This window comes from Tyto alba, unplaced genomic scaffold, assembly GCF_018691265.1.
Source record: "Tyto alba isolate M040663 unplaced genomic scaffold, T.alba_DEE_v4.0 Super-Scaffold_16, whole genome shotgun sequence".
Lineage (NCBI taxonomy): Eukaryota > Metazoa > Chordata > Aves > Strigiformes > Tytonidae > Tyto > Tyto alba.
The window spans coordinates 31,535,808-31,559,342 of NW_024881278.1; the positions used below are offsets into that span (position 1 = coordinate 31,535,808).

At 37.9% G+C, this 23,535-nt stretch overlaps 1 protein-coding gene across 1 annotated transcript in view; it reads right to left on the minus strand.

The window, feature by feature from the left end:
• Positions 1–23,535, minus strand: part of CRIM1 (cysteine rich transmembrane BMP regulator 1) — a 196,205-nt gene that overhangs the window by 72,256 nt on the left and 100,414 nt on the right. The window contains exon 5 of the mRNA XM_033011059.2: positions 6,481–6,602. Within this exon, the coding sequence (XP_032866950.2) occupies positions 6,481–6,602 (122 nt within the window). The remainder of the gene's footprint in view (positions 1–6,480; positions 6,603–23,535) is intronic.

The following is a 23,535-nucleotide window of genomic DNA, read 5'->3' on the forward strand; positions in this document are numbered from 1 at the left end:
GTACTATATTCAGTTCTCTGCTCTGGGACAGACTCTGTTACCTTGGTCAAATACTGATTTCTTAAGAGCACATGAAAAATAAGTTTAAAGGAAGTGCAATATAAATTCTGTGAGGTTTAGTGCAATAAATAATGGGAAATCTGTTGTAATTAGCTGATGTCTGTGAGGTGTTTCATTTGGACTGCATTCTTCCTTCAGTAGTGAGGATTTTCCTTGCTGTCCCAGTATTCCCCATCAAATCCCTTCAGTAGTCATTGATGCTCCCTTTAGAAACAGGCAATTCTTATTTCCCTTTAGAAATAGTGGAATCACCTTTATCCTTTTCCACACCATGAGCTTAATAATAGAACTGCAATTGCTGTGAGGAGTAAGTGCATCAGCAGGTGACAAGAAGTGTGATTAAAGAGGGATTTTAATCTCTCCTCCAATGCAGTACCACTGTATAGAGATGCAAGTGTGAAGCAAGCCAGGAGGCACAGAGAAGAGAGAAATGCCTTGTTTATGCCAGTGGTATCTTGTCAAATGAGGAAAAAAAAAAAATTACAGAAGCAGATCTAAGACACAGGTTATGTGTCAAGTCAAGTGAACCAGCTTGATGATTTAGCAGATCACTTCTACACCATCATGTGTTCTTCAGTACAGCCTGAAATAGTGGTACAGAAAGGGGCACGGTCTTAAGTCCTGTGGGAAGTTGTCATCTTTTCTTCCCTGGATCAGTGCCAGTTATTTTTGTGCATGCATCAGGTGGTCTCCTTTTCAATGGGCAGGGCAACGGAAGCCCACGCCTCACCTCTGGGGGAAAGGGACATGAGTGGGGCTCCAGAGCCACTCCTGGCAAGGCTGGACTCTCAAATCACAGCACCTATGTGCCTGTGGCACAAAGCAGCCTGGTCCCCTCGACCCTGGACCGTATGGACACACTAACAAGGACCACTCTCACGTACGCAATTTACCATCTTTCATAAAGCAATCAGAGACCCTTTCAAAGTAGCGGTTGTATTCAAGAAAACTTACTGAGAAGTGGAAGCCCTGACTGACAGAAGGAAGCAGCTGCAGGATGCCTGGTAATTGCTCTCTTTACATTCAAGAGACCCATGCATCAGTACTTAATTAGAGAACAGGCAAGTTTGGATATCTCTTGTTTCCAAATACTTTTGCTGCACATGCAGCTTTCAAGCTCTTCAGATTCACTTGTTGATGCTTGTAATTTAATATGGAATCAATTCTCTTCCTTACAAGCTCTCCCATGAGAAAAGGCAGCACACCAGGATTAGCAGACAAAAATCCTGGTGAGTAATATATTTTGGGTGGACCAGTAGAAACCTTGAACTAACTTCTGTTAAATGCAGGATTTGGGGAAGGACTGCATTTTGGGAATCTCTTGTTCAGCTTTCCCCAAATTTATATCATATACTGTCTAGTATTTTCTAGATGGAAAGCAGATTTCAGGCAAATACAAGTAGGGAAAACTTCACAGCAATTGGAATAACTTGCCTTTAAACAATGCTTTACACACTCACTTTCACTGAAACGTTCACTCTGCTACAATGCATTGAAACCACGCAACAGGCAAAATCTCATTTTCAGTTTCATATATTAAAATTAGATTATTTGCTATGGATTTCCCATGTTGCCTTATGTTCTCTGCGTCTACCTCACACTTCTCAGGAATGAGCACATTTGACTGCGGATGTAGCTCTCCCCTGAAAACTTGCCTACTGAACACCACTATATTAATCTGTGATTCCCATATGCAACAAGCAGTGATACATAGCTATAAGCAGCTATAACTCTAGTCACACTATTTTACGGCAGCCAGATTAAGTTTAGCAATTCATGCTTCTGTCACCTTCAGGCTAAAATTCTGTTACACGCATGACCTGGGGCTTGCCCTGAGGGTCCTCAAGAAAGTAAGATTAGGAGAAACAGCTGGCCAGCCATCTTCTAAGCAAAGATGACTGACAAAATCCTATCACTATAGCATTGTAAATCAGTGCTTACCAACAGTTCCAGATAGTTGAAAGGTTTAATTTACAAATTAAACAGTAAAGACCTTTCTTCTGACAAGGAAAAAGGAGCAAGAAACAACAAAGTTGCGGCCATCATTGTTGTCTGAGCTATCGTTTTGACATCCAAAGACCAGGCAGGGCACGCTCTGGGATGACCCAGATACCCATACTGGATAAATCACGACAGGAACTTTATTGCATAGAAAGGGAACTTTGGTTTGATCTCTACCACCATTTAAACAATACAGAATGGTTTTATTTACCAAGATGCTTTCCCTCAAAATGAAGGAATCAATAAATGTCTTAAAATTGACCTTTTTAATTGACTGACCTTTGGGACAAGAACCACATTTTAATGGACAGTAATACCTGTGCATTAATTGTAATGACGGACTCTTTTAACCACAGCGCTGTTTTAAAAAGCACAAATTTATGTCTCCAGTCAGTATAACAGTTTTATGTAAAATATCCTGATCTCTGCATATATTCATGATTATTAAAATGCCACACAGAACTATTAGGAGCACCAGCTCTCTGTAATATTTTTTTCTTGTCACCAGTGAGAAAGTTGTTCTCCACACTAAATTATTTCCTGTATATAAAAAAAAATCCAAAGAGCAGCTCAACCTATACAAAGATTTAACAGCCACCAACAGTACGTACTTAACAACAAAGCTCCAATTAAATCAAAGTATCAGGACCACTTCCAAGCAGGAATAAACGTTAATTTGGTGATAAATAATCTCTATATAATTATATAATAAACTATGAGTAACAGCAGATTACACATGATAGGAAACATATGGACAAACCCAATATACATCTGAAGCATGAAAATAATGATTAATGTATTGACGTACTGCTGTATTTATAATCAAACAGGAACAGCAACAACTCCTCAATCTGCAGAGAGTAATTACTGTAGAAATTTCTCTCACCACAGGTTAATACGCTTTTCTAAAGCCGGAATAACCAAAAGCTAGTTTGAGACAGCATGTGTAGGTAACAAAGATAACCACACAAAATCTACAGATTTATCATCGAGCTTGTAAATCAGTTTTATATTAAATCCAGGAAAAACATTTGTAAAGAATGACTGATCTGCCTCAAAAATGCTGACAACAAAGAGAACATACTGCAGTCTCTACATGACGTGTATTTTGCTGCCCTTATTGATTAACTACCCCCTCAATTGGCCAATGCTGCTCTACAACAAGAGCTGACCTCTTTCCTATACAGTAAAGGCAGCCTCCCCACACTCTCCCCGCATGCAACTCGGCATCTATCACATTAGCACACGCTTGCAATCAATTCTGCAGAAGGCTGGCCTGCTTTAACACTCTGCACATCATTAGGGTTATCTAAAGACACAATTTAGTTACCCCACAATACACAAACTGATTTTTTTGCAGTCTACATGCATTTATCCGTAATGGATGCGATGCCTTTATTTTAAGGTAACTCAGATGATCAGTATTATTCCTGACTGTTTCTTCCCCCCCCCCCCCCCCCCCCCATTATTTAATTCTAACATTAAATAGACATAACAGCGGGAAAACTATACTAACATGACTGTGCACATTTCCTTTTTATTCCATCCTCTTACCTGTCTTCAGAGGTTTTCAAACACAGAACTAACTTGTTGGTAACACTGATTACACAGCTTCCCCACTTACCATCTATATACCCATTAACAAGCATTTGATTAAAACCCACTCTTTAAAAAGGCATCAAATCCTAATTGAAAAGAATGAAGATAAGGAAGTCAGAATATTCCTGGCAGTTTGTGCCAACAGCTAACCACCCTCACGGCTGAGAACAGCATGTCCTAGATCTTACAGACTTGGCTTTTGTTACTTTGATAGCAATTTTTTTAACGAAGTGAAGAAGTTTATCTAAGCCTACTGCTGAAAGATATTTGCTCCATCTGTCACTGATATCTACTATATCTCTTCTGCACTTGTTAGTATTTCAAGACCTTTTTAAAAACCATAACTGGATATATATTTAACTATCAGTCTCGTGAACAATATTCCCCTCTCCTCTTCATTTTAAATTGACAGAAGTGATGGCAGGGATTATATATGTGCATACATATATATATTACCAGTTTGTTATTGCACTAGACATTTACCTCGTAAATTCTTGTCAGAATTAGTTTTCTAGGAATTTAGAGGTTTTAGAGGTGTAGCTTGCAGTATTTGTCCCTGATGTAAGAACCTCCTAGCCATCCTAACACGCACTTGAAAAAATCCAAGTTATAAAGCAATGCAGATCAAGCTGTACCACTGCTCTGTTCACTTTACTAATGATCTGCCACACAATCCAAATGTCATATACAGAACTCCTCATGAGTAGTTTCACAGTTGCTCCCAGCTTGTTGATAAAAATATTTATCTTCTTCAGGCTCATAACTATTTCCTCTTTCCAGAATGAAGCATCATTAATAATTGCACCTGGATGTTTCTTCCTTCTATATATACTCAAAGTGGTCTCAAGTCACATCACACAGCATTATTTTTAAAAATCTGACTGTAACGTTAAGTTGCATAAAGGCAATTGTCCTTTTTAAAAAAAAAACTACAAATATTTAATTTTTCTGACTAGGTTTCTCAGGTTTATTTTTTTTTTAAAGAGAAATTTAGTAAAAAAGTAATTTTCATACTGGCCGGTAATATTTTAATACTGATGTTTTAAGGACATAAATAAGATGAAATATTACCTTTTCCCACAAACCTTAGTTTTCCTCCAATCTGGCCTTTCTGCTTCCTTCTACGGCATCAACTTCCCTTCAAGAACTCCTATTTTTTCTTCCAACTCACTCTGTCTTAGTACGTTACTAAGGTGAAGATTAGGAATGGGAAAGCCTGAGAGGCAAAAAGAAATCCTGACCCAAAAGCAGGTTGAACCTTTGGAGTGTGTTACAGAGAGCAATAAGCCAATGATGCACAGGGCAATACTGCTGAGACAGTCGAAATTCACCGTTAACAATGAAAAATGAATATAATTCCTCCTTGGAAATAGGATATGAAAGTGATCAAGGACAAAAAAAGTGGACAATTTAAACAGCTCCATCTAACACCTGATATATGCTACAACAATTTTGATAGCAATATCCAGAAATAACTTGCATACTGAAGAGAAACAGGAATGTTAGCAAGGTGGTCGGTACCTCTGAGACTGTTTCACACCAGCCATATCAGAACACCGTATCAGAAACTGGCTTTGCATTTCTTGCTCACAGTACCAAAGTAAATCCTGAATCAGACATTGCAGTGAGGTGTGCCACACAGATAGGTCAAATTCAGAAATGATACTTTAACAGAATGACACAAGTATGAAACAAAGGAAGACGAGTATTACTTTAGTATAACAGACAGTATATAGATGAAAATTTGGTAAATTGCATTTAATTTTACAGTATCTATAATCTTATCCCAAACAGCGAAAGAATTAATCTGAAAGCTAAAGAATCTGTGATTCTTCCTGAAGCAAATTTTTTTATTCATATGAAGAAAGATAATTTTTATATATGATGTCCAATTATATGTACTATTTCTGAATCAGCATTTGAGTATTTAAAAAATTGCTACATGTGAATATCACATTCTCCTGGGGCAATCTCTCTCTCTATTTATGTTTATGTGCATATGCAATGAAGAATGTAAAATAAAAGCTATTTCAGATAGATGATATATGCACCATTCAAAAAGATTAAATATTGCTGAATAAAAATTAATTAGTAAATACTGCACCAACAAATAAGTTTTATGCTCAGAAATTATTTGCACATGAAACCCTTCAAGAAGATTTTTCCCCTTCTATCTAGCAATAGTCAAATACCTAAGTCTCTTCCCAACTGACCATATATAGCATCTGTGCAGTTGTACACATAAAGCATCTCGCAGTCCTGAGATATAGTCACTTGCATAAGAAATTCAAGTTTTTTAAACATTTTCTAAACATTTACATCAGGAAGCAAAGAATGCTGATCAGTCTATTCTTACACTGACTTACAGTTTCCAAAGGTTGTACATTTGTGTTAAAAATTACTTTGCAAGTATTTCTTAAAGTGAACCCCATAGTCTAAACAGCACATTTCTGCCTACAGTACTGCAACAAGCAGCTGCAGTGCTTAGCAAAAATTTCACTTCTACAAGGACTGCAGTATTCGCTGCTGGCAAAGGAGTACCTGGAGAACATGTGATGAGGGGGTCTTGCTGAAAATATAATTCCCTGGGTCACAGGGGAAAAGCACTTCAGAAATTAAGGAAACATGACAACGTACAAATGACATAGTTTCTCACTTAAGTATCTTCAGCTGAACTTCCAATTCCTTCTTACTGAACAAACCTCAAGAAAACGATTTCTCTTAGATCTTGACAACACGGTAAAACATAACCAAATTCCCAGCACCTCCCACAGACAGATAAAATCTTCCTCTCCAGGTGCAAGAGAAAGCTTCACGTACCATTGACACATTCAAAGACATCACAGCACTTGCCAGGTGTTCCATCTCCACGTGAGACTATCTGGGGAACGGAGCCTGCCTCGCACATGGGGTAACCGCATAAACCAGAGAGACACTCGCATCTGAAACCAAAGAACAGTAAGGAAAACCCCATAAATAAATGAAGCCACGTATAAGGGGAAAGAAGCAAGGGGAAAATGGAAAGCTGGAGCACTAGCTCCCAGTGTTAGCATATTCATACCTTAGAATCATCTTTTATTAACCCAACAACCAAGACAGCTTATCAACCTGAAATTTTTTTTTAACCATTCGGACTCTGTTGGCTGATCAAGCAAACAAGGTGGTACTGTGCAACACCAGCACTTCTCTAGTGCTGTACGTAGAAAAGTAGAAAACTGCAGTTCCGTATTGTTTGAACATAATTGTATTCTCCAGATTTGCAAAATTATGTTTCTCATCAAATTATTTCTGAAAAATCAAAATTGGTGAAACACTAATAGCAGTAACTGCACCCATTCATCAAAAGAGTGTTGTCTCATTAGGAAACCATATTATACCCAGTTTTATATAAGGAATAATTAAAGAGAAAGGAAGACAATGCAGAATCATTAAATCTAAGCCAAATGAAAATAATTGCAGGTTCTCTTTCGGTTTTTGATGGTGCTTCCCTCAGTTTGTGGAAGGGCAACCAGTTACATGAGATGCCAAATAATGTGGGAGGCTAGATATGTTAAATACTGTAGTTAGTTTTAGAGATTGGATCATTCTAAAAAGAGTATTTGCTCCATGTCAGTAATATTTATTTGCTTATTTAGGAGAACAGCCTAAAGAACTGGAAAACATAGAAAGTAGATAGATACTAGTTATGTTTGTTTCCAGATTCTTTGCTTTATGATTAATGTAACAGTTTAAAAGTCAAACACTTAAGACTTTTGGTAAGTTTACATTTAACAGAGTTCTTGCACTGAACAATGGGCACATTATAGAGATAAGCAGCAATGATTTAATAAAATGCAAGACAAAATGAACAAAGAAATATGCCAATATCAGAGCTGAGAAACTTCATAGACTAGCAATTAAATTTTGCAGTTGCAAGTCACAGATTTTTTTAGATTAATTTAGCATACTTACAAATACACATGAATTTCAAAAGCAGAAAGAGAACTCAGCAGAAGATCTTGTAATTATGGGTTAAATAAATGAAAATAAGAACTCTACTTGTTAATCACTATTTCGAACATTTTAAGTTTTCCAAGACAACCCTCACATTAAACCACCCATTAATCAGCACTTAATGTGTCTGCTTATCGTTCATGTGTAAAAAGCAAGGAGTTTGATTCCCCTCTAGTATGGAAGTCTCCTTAACTGCCCAACAGGCATGTAATCTCAGACCAGTGTTCAATGAATGAAGAGCCACCTCTAAACAGGCAGGGTTTGAATATCTCTCTCTTCAACCTCATCAGTGTTACATAACATTGTTGTATTCTCCACCATAAGGTATTACTCAAAAGGAAGTTTTCAAGAAGAAATACAAGTAAAGTCAATGAATCTCACAGAAATTTTATTACACTATCCAAAAAGGATTCTTAAAATATTGCATTATAGCAGCATGTTACTATAAAGGGATGAGTCCTTTAAAAAGTATTATTTAAATCACATTTCACAAATAATGTTAAATATGTCAAGATAAAGTGAAGCAATTTAACTCTATATGCACATATATATTACAGTATAGTGACTGTTTTAAAACAGGCATTTCAAGGATGTTTTTAAATAATGTTGTGCTTACCATAACAATAAAGGATAATGAACTAAACCAACAAAAGAGTGCAAAACCAAAAGTTTTATTTATCATACCTTTGCTTTTGACATTTTCTTCTCAATTTATGTGTAAATACAAAAAAAGAAAGGGAATATAATTATTTTCTTTACTGTATGCCCTTTGCTGTCAGAGATGTAGAAGGAAAAAAAGCACTATGGTTTCTACTACATGGAATCAAAAAACCCCAAAGATTTGTGACAGCAGCTTTCCTTTAAGACAACAAAGTAATCTTATAGAATACTGTACTAATAGCTCACCTTTTGCTGTTCCAATAAAAGAAAGATACTTATTGGAGGTGGGGGGAGGCAAGAAAAAACGAGAAGAAGGATGATCTCTAGCAATCAGGAAAAAAGAACAATTAGCACTGTCATGTTCAAGGAATTTGTACTTTAACCCATGTAGCAGGCATTGCTTTGGAAGATGCTTTTCCCTTGTGAGAAGAATGAAACAGAGAAATAAGTGCCTACATATTACTAAAGAAGAAAGAAAAAAATCTTTTAAAACATATGTAACCAAAAAAAAAAAAAGTACAGACACAATCTGAAAGTGGTATTAAAAGACTAGATAAAAATACTAGGTTTCATTTCATTCCCCCTATATTCAATATCCTAAAAACCTCTGGGAAAATAGGTAGATCAAACTTCCTGAAAATTTACGTCTTTCACAGAGAAAATGGCACTCATGATGGAAATATAGTTGTGGACCTTGTTTTCCCAAGTCTCATGAGCTGAAATTACCACTCTTACTTTTATTGCCTTCACCATAAACTTTTTCAGATGCGCCCGTGTCTTCTCTATTCTTTGCCTCACATTCATTATCACTGCTGATTTGAATTGCGGGAGAATGTTAAATGATCAGATTAATAACTTGTACTTTTCCCCTCTCGTTTTCTTCCCAGTCAACTGCTTTAGAAAAAAAAAAAACCAACCCACAAAACAACCCACAAAACAACCAAAAAATATGAATCACCAGATTAAATAACTTAAGATAGGTCAATTTTCCAGAAGAAAGGCTGAAAAAGATGTTTAAAAGACCAGTGGGAGCCAATGTTCCTTTCTGCCGAAAAGACTCCCTCCCATTCAGAGTAATCAAATCCTCGCATACTCATTCACAGTGTAAGAAAACAAAACCCCACCGTCCAAAATTTTATAAATTGACTTCCCATTTGGTTAAAAAATAATCCATGCATAGGAGAATGTTGAAGTAGCAAATGGTCTCAGATGGACTTTTAAATAGTCTGCATTCTTTTCAGCCAGCTCTGCTAGGAAAACCTTTGACCATCGTCCAGGCTATTAGCATGGAAAACATTGTTTTGGAGACAGAAGTCTTTCAGGAAGAAACTTAAGGAATTCTGGAAGCTAAGCATGGCTGTCACACTGCCAAAACAACAACATCTGGAAATTCGGAATAAGTGATCCCATTCCCAGTCAGAGAGCAAAATGAGCTTTATAGTACTAGATTTTTCTGAAGCGCCTGCTGGAGCAGAGGGACAGATGGAAGAGAAGTTGTAGTCCAGCTCTGGGCTCCACCACAGCCAACTACCCACCCGCAGGGTGTGCGTGTCCTACCCTTGGAACTGAGCATCGGGTTTGAAGAAGTTTAGCAGGCCAGATTGTTGATATACCTCTTGACAGTGACGATGGTCCCTCTCAAAGTAATTTCTGTAAAATTAAGCTGTTCAGATTGCTGCTCAGTAAGGCGCGATGTCGCTTCTGAGCTGCTCTATAACTGTAACTTGCCTGAGGGAAACGGACGCAGCCGAAGTTCCTACCAGGAAACCTTCCCAGAAAGAAGACAACTTCATACGTCTCCTCGCACACAGCCTGCAGCCACACCACTGCTACTCCGAGTAGCACGGCGGCATCCCAAAAAGCGCCCCGGCCCCAGGAAGTTGGTACCTGAGGTCGGTACCAGGGGGACGGAGAATTTGGCACTGGGCCTCAGCCCCGCACACAGCTTCAGGGAGTCTCAGCGGTGCCCCCAGCTAGTGCGTGCCCCTGCTAGCCAAGATGGCCGGTGGTTGAGGCCCACCCAAGGACGGGTTGGCCCTTTTTCCCTACCCCTGGCAGCGGGGCTGGCACCGGGTGGACTTGGAGGTCCTTTCCAACCCAAACTGTTCTATGAAAAGACGGAAGGGCTTGGTGAGCCTCAGAAAAGCTGTTTTGATGGTACGATCAAAAGAGTTCTCCAGGCATAATGGCCACGAAAATATGAACAGGCGCCCTGGAAAAGATTCAGTACCAGTGAATGGGAAGGTTGGGGTGGGGCTGTGTTGAGGAGAGGGTTATTCATTTTGAGGATCAAAACAAAATTAAGTCTAAAGCACTGAGACTAGAGAAAAGCATTCCTGAAACATAGATCACATTCCTGTGGAGATTTTATCACAGTCCTCCTTTTTTTCCTTGCAGGAATCTAATACAATCTGCATTAACATTATTAGCACATATGTTACCTAAATGTAGTAAACTCCAACAGATCCGTTATAAACACTTGAGAATACTGCAAAAGAAGGAATTTTCAGAAGAGAACTCCCAGCATTATCAAAGCTGGATGAACTTGTGGCAAGGAAAAGAGATTAAATGCAAGACCCCCCCTATCATCAAGCATACGGCATAAAGAGAGGACAATACAGCAAAATGAAATACTAGCATAGCAATCTCATGAAATCAGCAAAGGATTATGTCCATGTTATTTATACCTGAAGCCACACATGAGTGAAGTAGGCAAGATGATGAGTTTTAAACAGGTCAGACTACAGTTTAAGCAATCAACCAAATGCTAGTCTTCAAAAAGATAAAATCCAGTCTTACACTGAAAGTGTAAGAGAAGGATAAACTTCAGAGAAAGATAAAGCCATTGGGACACCTCCATCCAGAAGCTCAGCTAGAATCTTCCTAAATCTGCAGGCACACAGACTGGAGAGTTTTTGCCCACAAATTCAGGGTCACTGTTTTATGCATTTTACATTTTCAGTTTTAAAAATATGATTAAGAAAGCCAGTAATTAAAATATTATTTTTTCTTGGAAATGTTTTAGTATTTTATTTTGGAGATCAGTAATAAACCTGTAGAAAGAGACGGCAGAGCAACTGTGGAATTTACATATAACACTTAGATCATTTCAAAATGTTGGAAAGTTTTGCATCAATTCTATATGAACTAACTCACATGTAAGTTCTTCCTATTTTAATTCTCCAGGGGGTTTAACTTATCGAGAAAACGACGCTTGTGTACTCCCAAATAAGAATTCCTTTGTAAAATTTGGGATATTGTTACAGATACCCAATATGATAGCTCATTTTTCCATGAGCATAATAATGTTTATTCACAGGGGATATTTAAATATTACAAAAGGCAACTATCTAGTTTTTAATTAAAGATACTGTGAAAGGGAATGGTTTCTGTGCATCTTTTACATAATATTAGTGTTAGGAAATAGCAAACAGATGCTAAGCAAGGGAAAAAGTCGTAAAATCAGCATTCACATCAAGTAGATTATCATCTTTCTAAGGCTTATTAGAATCCAAACAGTCCATTTGACTAAAAGACTTGATTTCATCCTTTGACTAATGTTAAACTAACCGGTCTGTTTCCCAGAGGGATGAGATGGGAAAAGAGGACAGCCACAAAAGAGTCACGCCATGGAATTAGTAGGCATACAAGCACTGGCCAAGTGCACTAACTTTTCAAGTGCACTGATTTTTTCAAGTACACTGATACATGTATAGACCCTTTTGAATTAATCATTATATGAAATAAAGCACAATATAAACCAGTCCAACGCCACATTTTTCTCATATTTTGCTGTACCAGCTTATGCTTTTCCCTGTTGAAGATCTCTTAATTTTTTACCACTATGTACCTCAGTTACTCTTTCCTTAGGTTTATCAGCCTCACCCTTCATAATATAGTAAACATTTCAAAAGCAAAGATAAGGTGTTAGTTAAGATGTTATACAAATATTTGTTATCTGGTACTGTGAAAATCTATTTCTTTTCTTATTTCATTACTTTTTAATGAGGATTTATAAATATCTGATCCTCTTACAAAAAAACCCACAATTCCTAATGACTTCAGGTGAAAAATCACTTACAAATAATAGCTTTATAAGTAATTCACTAACTTCAATATTCCTGTAACTCCAAAATTTCTTACTCCTGAATAATATAACTCCCTCAAACTAAGCTGTCAGGGATGGCTTTGCCATAAATAAACTTTCCTGTGCTGAGGTCTCCAGAGCTGGACCCAGCACTGCAGGCAGGGTCTCACCAGAGCAGAGTAGAAGGGGAGAATCCCCTCCCTCAAGCTGCTGGCCACACTTCTCTCAACGCACCCCAGGATAGAATTGATAGAGAGATACACACTGATGGCTCATGTCCAGCTTTTCACCCATCAGTACTTCCAAATCCTTCTCAGAAGGGCTGTTCTTGATTCCTTCATCTCTCAGACTGTATTGACACCAGGGGTTGCCCTGACCCCTGTGCAGAGCCTTGCACTTGGCCTTGTTGAACTTCATGAAGTTCGTATGAGCCCACTTTTTGAGCTTGTCCAGGTCCCTCTGGATGGCACCACTCAGCTTGGTGTCTGCAAACTTGCTGAGGGTGCACTCGATCCCACTGTCTATGTCACTGATGAAGATACTAAACAGTACTGGGCCCAATATAAACCCTAAGGGACACCACTTGTCACCAATCTCCATCTGGACATTGAGCTGTTGACCACTACCTTTGGGATGCCACCATCCAAACAAATTCCTCATCCACCAAACAATCCACCCATCAAATCCCTATCTTTTCAATTTAGAGAGAAGGATGTTGTGGGGGACCATGTCAAAGGCCTTACAGAAGTCCAGGCAGATGACGTCTGCAGCTCTTTCCTTGTCCACTGATGTAGTCACTCCATCACAGAAGGCCACTAGGTTGGTCAGGCAGGACTTGCCCTTGATGAAGCCATACTGGCTGTCTTGAATCACTCCCCTGACCTCCACATGCCTTAGCATAGCTTCTAGGAGGAACTGTTCCAAGAACTTTCTCAAGCACAGAGGTGAGGCTGGCCAGTTGGGTAGTTCCCAGGGTCCTCATTTCTACCTTTTTAAAAATGGGCCCCTTTTTCTAGTCACCAGGGACTTCACCTGATTGCCACAATTTTTCAAGTATCAGGGAGAGTGTTTTGGCAACTACATCAGTCAATTCCCTCAGGACTCTGGGATCCATCTCATCAGGTCCCATAGACTTATGTATGTTCCGGTTCCTTAGGTGGTCATGAACCTGACCTTCTCTTACAGTTGCAGGGACTTTGCTCCCCCAGTCCCTGCCTTGCAGTCCATCCACTCAAGAGGTGTTGGAAGAGAGGTTGCCAGGGAAGACTGAGGCAAAAAACTTGAGTACCTCAGCCTTCTCCTTGTCTGTTGTTACCAGTTTGCTAGTTGTGTTCATCAGGGAGGGGGTGGGGGGGCTGTGTGTATGCTTTCTGTGACCTTCCTTTTCTGGCTGACATAACTGTAGAAGCTCTTCTTACTATTCTTTGCATCCCTTATCAGGTGAAGCTCCTGCCGCACCTTGGATAAACTGACTAAGACAGAAACCCGTTCCTGCTGTTTTCAAGAGAGAGACCAGAAAGCAAACTGTTCAGAGGGATAAATATGACTTTCCTAAAAATGTGGCAAACCATTATGTGATCATTTAGCTTCTGAATTTACTCCATTATGGACTAAATTTAAAAATTAGGTCATAAGAATGCTCCAGATTCCCAGTGTTTCTGAAAACAAACAACTCCATTTAATTAATGAGACCTTTTCCGTGTAGTGGGAACCATGTATGCAAGAACTGTAACCCTTATCTACAAAAAAGATTCTTTAAATTCCATCAATGACATTTCAAGGAAGAGTAGTGGGAAACTACTTATTATTTTTAAAACTACCCACAACCTTCAGTTCCACCTTTAAGAAGGAAAAAAGGAAGTGGTGATTTGTGGGTGCTGAAGTCTGACAAAATCATTCCTGCTATTTTCTAGAGGAAACACATCTTCAAACTTTTGGTATAACCTCAGTAATGTTGGTGTTATCATCTGCTCCAAGTACTCTTGGTAACTGCTGGGAAATTCTCATGTCTGCTTCCCTTCTAAAATGCAAACATCCAACTGATAATTCTATTGCTTTATTACATATATGGGTCTCCCTTGGCATCTGTGCAATTATGAGTTTGAAGACAACTGTCAAAGACATTATTGATCTCTGTGATACAAACAGAAATTTGCCTGTTCAAGTCAGAAATTATTAGATCAGGTTCATGACCACCTAAGTAACCGGAACATACATAAGTCTATACATAAAATTAAATCACCTATTCAATTTCCAAACAAGTTAATAGCTGATTAAATAGAAGAAATGGAACAAAATAGAGCGGGAAGTCTTGGGAGGAGGAGAAGGAGCAATATTCAGTGTGATCAAAGTATACACTAATTCTTAGACTGAGTGGTAAAACCAAATATTTGTAACAGAAAGTTGTATTTACCAGCTTATAATCTGAAAGAGTTCAAACACCAGCTTTCTTGTCAAGAACACAAACAAACCCAAATTCTATAGACACTACAATCTCATTCTACTTTGAAGCATAAAACACCATCTTGAAGTAGGTACAATTAAGAGTTACTTTAATTTATCTGGGTTAAAATTTATTCTTAAGTTTAACAGTGAAGGAGTAAATATACCATTAACATAGCACATGGTCAGATTAAACTACTACATAAAAACTCATACATAAAAAAAGGAAGCTGTTTGCATAACTGATCAATACTTCCTCCCCCTATGCAAATGCTGTTTTGTTTTGCTTTGGGTTTTTTGGTTTTTTGTTTTTTTTTTTTTTTGCTTACGGGAAATGTGCTTCTTCCTTTAGGTAGCATTGTCTTGAAAGGCTTTGCAATTCAGCAGTTCCTAGGAGTTGGTGGAAAAGCATGGATGTGTATTTTTACCTTAAACAATACAGGTGCAAAAGGACCCCTATATTTCCCATGTCTTACAGCTTCTTCTGCGTCAGATTCACATACTATTTCTTCTGAAAACATTCTCATGTTTCTTCTCTTTGTTTGAGGTCTCTGACACTCAGAAGTCAGCCATCAGACTCCAGAAATGTCTTGTGTTTCAAGAGCTTCTGTTCAAGTTTTATTGAGATAGCTTTTAAAAAAACCCAACCAACAACTTATCATCTTTTTCTCATTTGTGGACTTCGGGAAAATATGGTTGCTTGCCAAAACAACCCACATTGTGAGGCTGGATGCCAAGGCAGCAAAAACTATCATCACACTGAGAACATCTAGGAATTGCTGAGGCAGCTGTAGTAAGGGAGAAAGAAGGGGACTGACTGAACTTTGAATTTAGCAGTTCCTACATCTTCTGGAAGATCAACATGGAGAAGATATGGACATGAAGCATGGGTCACCCATAAAGGTCGCATGTGCCCTTTAATCCTTGCTCTTTGTGGATATTCAGTATAGTGCAGTCCGTAAACAGGACTCAACACCACTTTCTCACTTAGCAGAAATGGCTTTCCTGTGAAAAATATTTGAGGACTTTTCTTTAAAGACTAAAATGCATGAAAATGTCTAAACACTTATTTCCAGATGTCCTGGGTTTGAGTGAGTGGTAGGGCATCTGGTAGCAGGGGAGGGGGCTACAGCAGTGGCCCCCTGTGAGAAGCTTCTTGATGTTCCAAGTCGGCCCCACCTCTGCATCATGGCCAAGCCAATCAGCTGCGTCGCTGCAGTAACATATTTAAGGACGAGTTACTAAATCTATGTGAACACAAAGGTCAGTGGAAGAGTGGAGGAGGAAAGTGAGGGGGAAGAGGTGTGCTAGAGCAGAGATCCCTTTGTATCCTGTGGTGAGTTGGCAGGGTGGTCCCCCCCTGCCACCCGTGGAGGTCTACGGTGGAACAGCCACTGACACGTGGTCTCTGAGGGACCTCCCACCATTTAAGGTGTCTTCATCTGAAAGAGGCTGGGACCTTGTGGGAAGAAGCAGTCCCCGCTTGTTTTAGTTCAGCGCTGGGAGGATTGCAATGCGCAGGAGTGTCCCACACTGAAGCAGCTCAGGAAGGGCTGCATCCTGTGGGAGGGACTCCAGTTGCAGAAAAGTTGTGGAGGACTGTCTCCTGTGAGAGGGGGACCACAATGGAGCAGGGAGAAGAAAGTACAGAACTTCCCTGCCACCCCAAAGACGGAATAAGAGGCAGCACTGACTGCACCCCCCATTCCCTGCCCCTGCACTGCTGGGGGGAGGAGGTAGAGATATTGGGAGCAGAGCTGAGCCCAGGAAGAAGGGAGGGGTAGGGGGAAGGTGTGTTCAAGATGTGGTAATGCTTTTCAGTATGCTATCCTGTCAGTTAAGTGTTATCATTGTTTGAGTCTATTAAATTTATGTTCTTCTCTTCTTCCCCTAATGAGTCTGTCTTTTGCCTGTGACTGTAATGGGTCATTCATCCCGCCCTGTCCTATCTCAATTCATGAGCCTTTGCTTATTTTCTCCTGCCCAGCACTGGGAGGGGGGGAGGGGGAGTGAGTGGCTGTGTGGTGCTCAGTTGCCCTCTAAGCTCAAACCACAACACCAGATACTATGAAACTTCACAAAACTGCAGTGTTCTATTTAGCTTTTTATCAACTGTTAAAACAAATAAAACCCTATTGCAAGACTGAGCTTGACATGGGATGGGTTCTACTGGCATCAATGTAGAGCTTTCCTTTGATATGAAACCTGTTTCTTCAGTGAGTCTCCAGTTCAACACCAAATGTTACAACATCATGGTATTGGATGGTCAGATGTACCTGAGATGGAAAAGCGGTCTCCTTGAGTTAAAGTACAGGAGAAACAGCTTGAGAAAGTTGGCCATGACAGCTAGAAACCAGATTTTCTAAGATGCTGATGAAAGAACTGAAGGCACAGGAAAGCTTATGCAGAACCCTTAACAAGCTTTTGTTAGACCTTTGGTCCAGCTGCCCAGGTTACTCAGAAGACAAACCCTGAACAGAAATCTCAGGAAGATACAGGTGCTTGGATTTGTATTTGGTCTTACCAGTTCCAGCTGAACTTTCCTTTAACAAAAACTGGGATCCACAACCACTTTCTCTTGGATATCATTTCTTGAGGATGAGATGGGTGGAGGAGAAGGATCTAAAATTCTAGAACAAATACAAGGGAGACCTCTGTATCAGCAAAAGTTGCTTAAGAGAGGTGACTGGTACAGGGGGAAAAGAGCAAAAATTACACCTCCTGGAAAATCATGACTGCCCTCTAAAGGTTGGGAAAAACTAAATGGTGAATCCTGCACTGAACACCCAAACAATGTATCATAAAATTAAGGTCTCCCAAAGATAAGAAGACTTAAGAAAAGAATCTAGACAAACATGCAAGAACATGTCATATTTTGATAAGGAATGACATAGAAAAGATCTGGCCCAGCCAAGCAGCTAAGAATGAACAGAAAGGTGTACACTACCCCTTCTATTGAGTGGGACAGATGCAAAGGTAATCGGGGACTCAGAGGTCATCCCTCTACAGATGCTATCAGAATAAAAACATTATCCAACTAGCTGTGTATGGGTATTCTCAAATATAATGCAAATATAAATCAGTAATATCTTAAAAGAGAACTTACAACTATAGATTTCCCAGTTATGATTCTGGTGGCTGCCATAAAATGAGAAGAAAAGAACTGTGCTGGTCTATGTGTAGTTGACACTAGAATTCTCTAGACACTGGTGTAACATGAAGTACAGAATATTGCATGGTAGGTCCAATGCCATGACAGGTTATGGACACAATAGATTAGACAATGACAACAGGTCCAAGTATCATAAAAGGGGATAAAGTACATTAAAAGCAATTGCTTACTGGGCAAAGTAATCTAGAAGGATAACAAAATCATAAATAAAAGACATCTGAAGAGGTGTGATATTTGCATAAACAGCTGCCACAGGGACCTCTGTTTCAGTTCACTAAAATGAAAAGGCATCATGGTTGACTTAACGGATATCTACAAGTTCTCTGAAAAATTAAAGTGAAACCGCTAACAATGGATTTCACAAGTGGCATCTATATTGTGCCTAAAACAGCACAAAGTTCTATTAGAAACAAAGGACCACAGATAATAAACCAGACCAATTCAGTAGTGGTATACAAAATTTAGTGACTCTCTAATACAAACCGCTACTAATCCTTAATTTCTTTAGAACTGCTAAATATAGCACACTCATGTTACAAGTATTTTAGTACAGGTCAGAGGCAAAAGAATGTTTTCTCAATTTAATATATTATTATTGAAGTTAAGCATGTTTTCATAAATTTACTCTTTTTCCTACTATTTCATCCCTTGAAAAGTAGTTTTACTTGAATAAATATGATTAAAAAGTAAGACTCTGTATTGTTCTAAGTTATATTTAATTTCTAACCAAATACAGCTTATCATAACCTTGGGTAAATAAATTATTTGCTACTTCATCAAACTAATACTACTTGTTTTGAGCTGTACAAAAATGTAAGTATTTAAGAACTGGGGGAAGAGCTGTGCTGTTTTCTAAGTAAAGCTTTATGCTTAGGGAGAAAAAAATGCACATATAAATTGCCCCTCCTACTCTCCAATGGGACTGAGTAGGTGATTATAATGTAAAACAATATTTTACTACATCGTCCAGAGAACTAACACTTTTGCTGGTCAAGTACGTTTCATTTCTTTACCATGCTGCAGACCAAACTGTGGTATTGCCATTCACAGCAGCCCCACATTAACACATTTTAGCCACATATAAAGAAAAAAAAACAGGGAAAAGACTGTTCAAACAAGGAAAAAAGTTCTACGACTAACTCATTTGAGAAACTTTCAGATGTTTTCTTCTAAACAGTAAAACTATAATCCTACTCCTCACACTCTTCAAGCCAACTGAGAGTTTTGCACTTGCAACACCATCCAGCTGCCTGTGATGAAGTGATAGTGAAATGGTCAGATTCAGAATCTTAATTTGCTCGGTCTTCACTTGCTCATCCTTCAATCCCAAGCCTTTTGGGCTCCAATCTTGTAAGACTGTATCTGTAAAAAGCTCTTCTTCACTCTCCTGACACATGAAACAGTCATCATGACTTGTATTCCTGTTTTGTTTAGATTTATTAAGCAGTTCGCTGCTCTTAAAGTTTCATGTCTCTGTTACTTGTTATCTGCTTCTGTTGTGCTTCATTTACATTTGCTTTTTCCCTCCTCCTCCCACCACATCAACCTTGATACTGCTTTTTTAAAGCTAAGACATAGACAGAAAATAAGCTACTGGAGATTTTGATGTACGAGCATATATCAATTATTCCTGAACTTTTTCTAATCTAGAACATATTCAGCCTTATGGTGTGTGCTTTTTAAATAAGTATATCAAACAAAGTTATTACTGTGATTTAGTGAACATATAGATATATTTCCATTTTATAAAGTAAACCCTATGAGACAATATTAACTGAAAAGTCCTCGGAGATTTTTTTGAGTTCCTTCTTCTTTGTTTTGGTTTGTTTTCTAGAATCCAATACAAGGAAAAGGACTGGTGACTACAGAAGACAGAAGCTGAGAAGGAAGACACTCTGATGGTCAGATTTTCAAGGCAAGCTTATTATCTTCAAAAAACAAAATCAAGTTTCATAAAACTGCTCCTGTCAAAGCAACACTGGTTGCTTTTAGCTATAAATACATCCTTTAATCCTCAATTTAATCCTCTAACTGTTTTTCCATTATTTTTCTCAGAACTGATATCAAGATAACCAGATTTTAAGTACTTAGTTGCTGTTCTTTTTAATACTGACACAGTACTAACATAATTCTAGTTTTCTAGAATTTTCTTGTTTTATCTGGTTTTATTAACAGACTGACCAAGAATACCTGGGGGGAAGGGGGTGTGTGTGTATAAAAAAGATCTCTGTGATAACACAGCACTGAATGAATCTTGAAGTTACCAGAATTTTAACAGATGACATCAAGGAGAATGGAAACTGGTACAAGGGAGGAGACTATACTTAGATTACATGAAGGGAAAAGAGCGCATGAACAGGGGGATAAAACTAGAGCAAGAAGCAGAGAGCTAGGAAAGACTAAACTTCCTAAATATTCTAATAAAGAGAGCAGTCAGAAGGAAAAAAAAAAGATAATTCAAAATATTTGGTGTAAAGCTATCCAAACATGCCATATTCCATTGTATATAATGCTATGAAAAATGTATAAAACCATGCGAGCAATAAAGATTAAGCCAACACCAACCACTGAAATCAGCTCCTGCTGTTACAGTCCATTCTTCATAGATAAAAAATTAAACTGATTTCAATAGACTTTTTTTTTATACTTACATACAGTTTCTTAAAGGAATCTGAAAATTTGAAGAAAATTCATTCACAACAGAAAAATTGGAAACATCCGAAGATAACAGATTCTGTACACTTTATATTGATCATCTCTTTATTTAACTTTGTAATAGAGGAAGACAAACTTACATTAACAAAAATGTGGTAACATGTGCTCTGTAAGAGACCTAATATATTTTTATCCCATAAACTCCTTGGAGATGAGAGCATCTTTACCAAGACCAGACACAGACATATCATTTAGCTTTCCTAACACAATAGCTGGAGATTTAAGGTGTCTCATGACAGTCTGATGAAAGCTGAAGCAACCGGTATTCTGATATCAATGACGAATCAGTAGGCTGTTCTGTTTAAACCATGGCATTAGAAATCAGTGTGAAACTAAATGAACCTCTGAACGCAAGTACAAGAACTTACAGTATCAGATGTTTGTTTATTATTCCCACTTTTCCCCTGTCATTGGGTGAGGAGTTTTCAATATTATGAATATGCATTCAGGAGATCACTCATAAAACAAATGCCAACTTAACACCAGGTTTAAGGATCTCTGTTTTCCTAGTGTATTACATACAAGAAACCAGAGAAGAAAATGATGTGGGACAGAAGTCAATCTGCTCCTGCTGCATGTTAAGTTGTCAGCTACTTGTTAACCAAGTCAGTGACACATTATTCATCCTTAACCACAATGATCTCCTTGACTGCTCTCTGGTTCTGCTGATATTAAGGCTTTATTTTATGTGTCAGCAAATGAAAAATAATTGTAATTTCCTGAAAGAGTTCATAATCTTAATAAAAATAGTTTCACAAAATCTAAAGATTATGACCTTATGAAACACTACCTCTATGTTTTCAACAAATTATTTTCAAATGTACATTAAGACATACAGTGCCACTTCTTTTGAACTTAATTCTAACAATTAAGAAGAGATATTATATTGGTTTAGGTGATTCTAAATTGACTCACAGTCAATGCAATGTTAATATTTCACCATTAATTTAGCAAAAAAATCCAGAATTAAGGAAAAACATCCCTTCTTCCCAAGCATAGGGTCATTCATCCATAAATCTGCACTTTATTTTACTTTTTCTATAGTTTTGAAATGCAAGTATCATGTGGGACAGAGACCCTGGCTTGGAATATAAAGCTCCAATGTTTCCTCAGATCTTTGGAAACATTGAACCTGAATTCAAATGGTTTGACTTTCATCTTCCAAGTAACTGAACTTAAGTTTCCCCTTCTGCTCTCTCTTTTTTCATACATATACTTCCCTCTAACCTTAATCTGAATTTTCTTTTCTGATTATCCCCATGTCTACATTCCTCTATTCCCTTCTTCAAGTAATATCTTTACCTACAGCACAAGAATGACGACTATGGCACTGTCTTCCTTTAAAAAACACAGCACAATATTAAAATCTCAATAACTAAATGCATTTCTAGAAGGCACACAACATGTAAAGCATCTATATGATCTTACTGTTCCCAGAGTCATCTTTTCTTCTTTCCTTCTCACTTACTTTATTGAAAAGTACATTATTGTTTTGGCAATTAAGGCAATCAAAAAATCTAGCTACCCACATAATAACTATACACAGCAACACAGACTGAGCCACAAAATTAAAAATTAATGGAGAAGTATAAGACACCTATAATGGTTTCAACCTGCCTGCAGACAGATTAGGTTATGCTAATTGTGGTTTTTTGCAGTTTTACACATCAAGTAGTACAGAGATATTAACATAAAAAATCCTCAGATCCAATCATAAGACTCCAAGAGCTAACAACTCATCCATCCCATCTCTGATCCCTTGTTGAACTCCGAGCCCACTAACGCACAGCAATCTGATTTCCAAGAGGTTTCAATTTAATTCATAATTATCTAATAATTCACACACTCTAAACCTGCTTGTACAATTGGGGGTTCTGTGCAGATGAGATAAGAATACTGGTTTTGTCACTTAAGTATCATGCATGTGTACAAATACACTTCAGACATCGGTTACAGTTAACACACAACAAACTAACTGGTTATAAACATTATCAAAAAAAAAAAGATTCTTTCAAGGACATGTTTGTTCTAGGTATTTTATTTAAGATCAATTCCCATGTGTGTGCTAAAAATAGAAAATATTTCCAACTGGTCATTTTTCTGAAGTAAATGAAGTTTTATTTTCTTGGTACTCTATGTTCCCTGATGGAAGGAACACTGAAGTTATCATTTACAAAGAATAAAGTAGATATTTTTCATTCCCTCCACCCAAGCAATAGAAAAATCAAACCACAATTTATATTAGACTGCAGAAAAATGGAACACAATTTTACTTTTGGGAAACAAAAATAATTTGGCCTATATATCACTTTTTAATTCAGCAAGTTGAAACAAATTTGGAAGTAAAAATCTACCATTAATCTCAGTTTTCCATTGTGTCAAGGTTTCTGAGTGTTAACCTAAACTAGAAATTTATGAAATTTTAATCTGAGATTGTTTCTTTCACTTTATAATCTGTCTTTCTGAATACAGTCCTTAGCAGCATTTTATTCTAGTTGTCTTGAACACGCTGAGCTGCATGGGCAGCAATGCCCGTACGATGACTAGTTAAAACCTACAGCCTCCTGTGCAATCCCAACTAGACAGGTCAGTTCTCAAATAATATGAAATTATTGTAATTCCTAGGAAGGTTAATGAGAATATTTTAAAAAATACTGAGAATCCATAACATGCTCTGGTCCAAAATTCAGAAAAAAAAAAAAAAAAAAGAAAAAACCGGTAACTCTGAATGAAAGAACATTTGTAGCATTCACCAAATAAGATAGTAAGTATTTTTTTAAGTAGCAGACTACTATGTATATTCCAC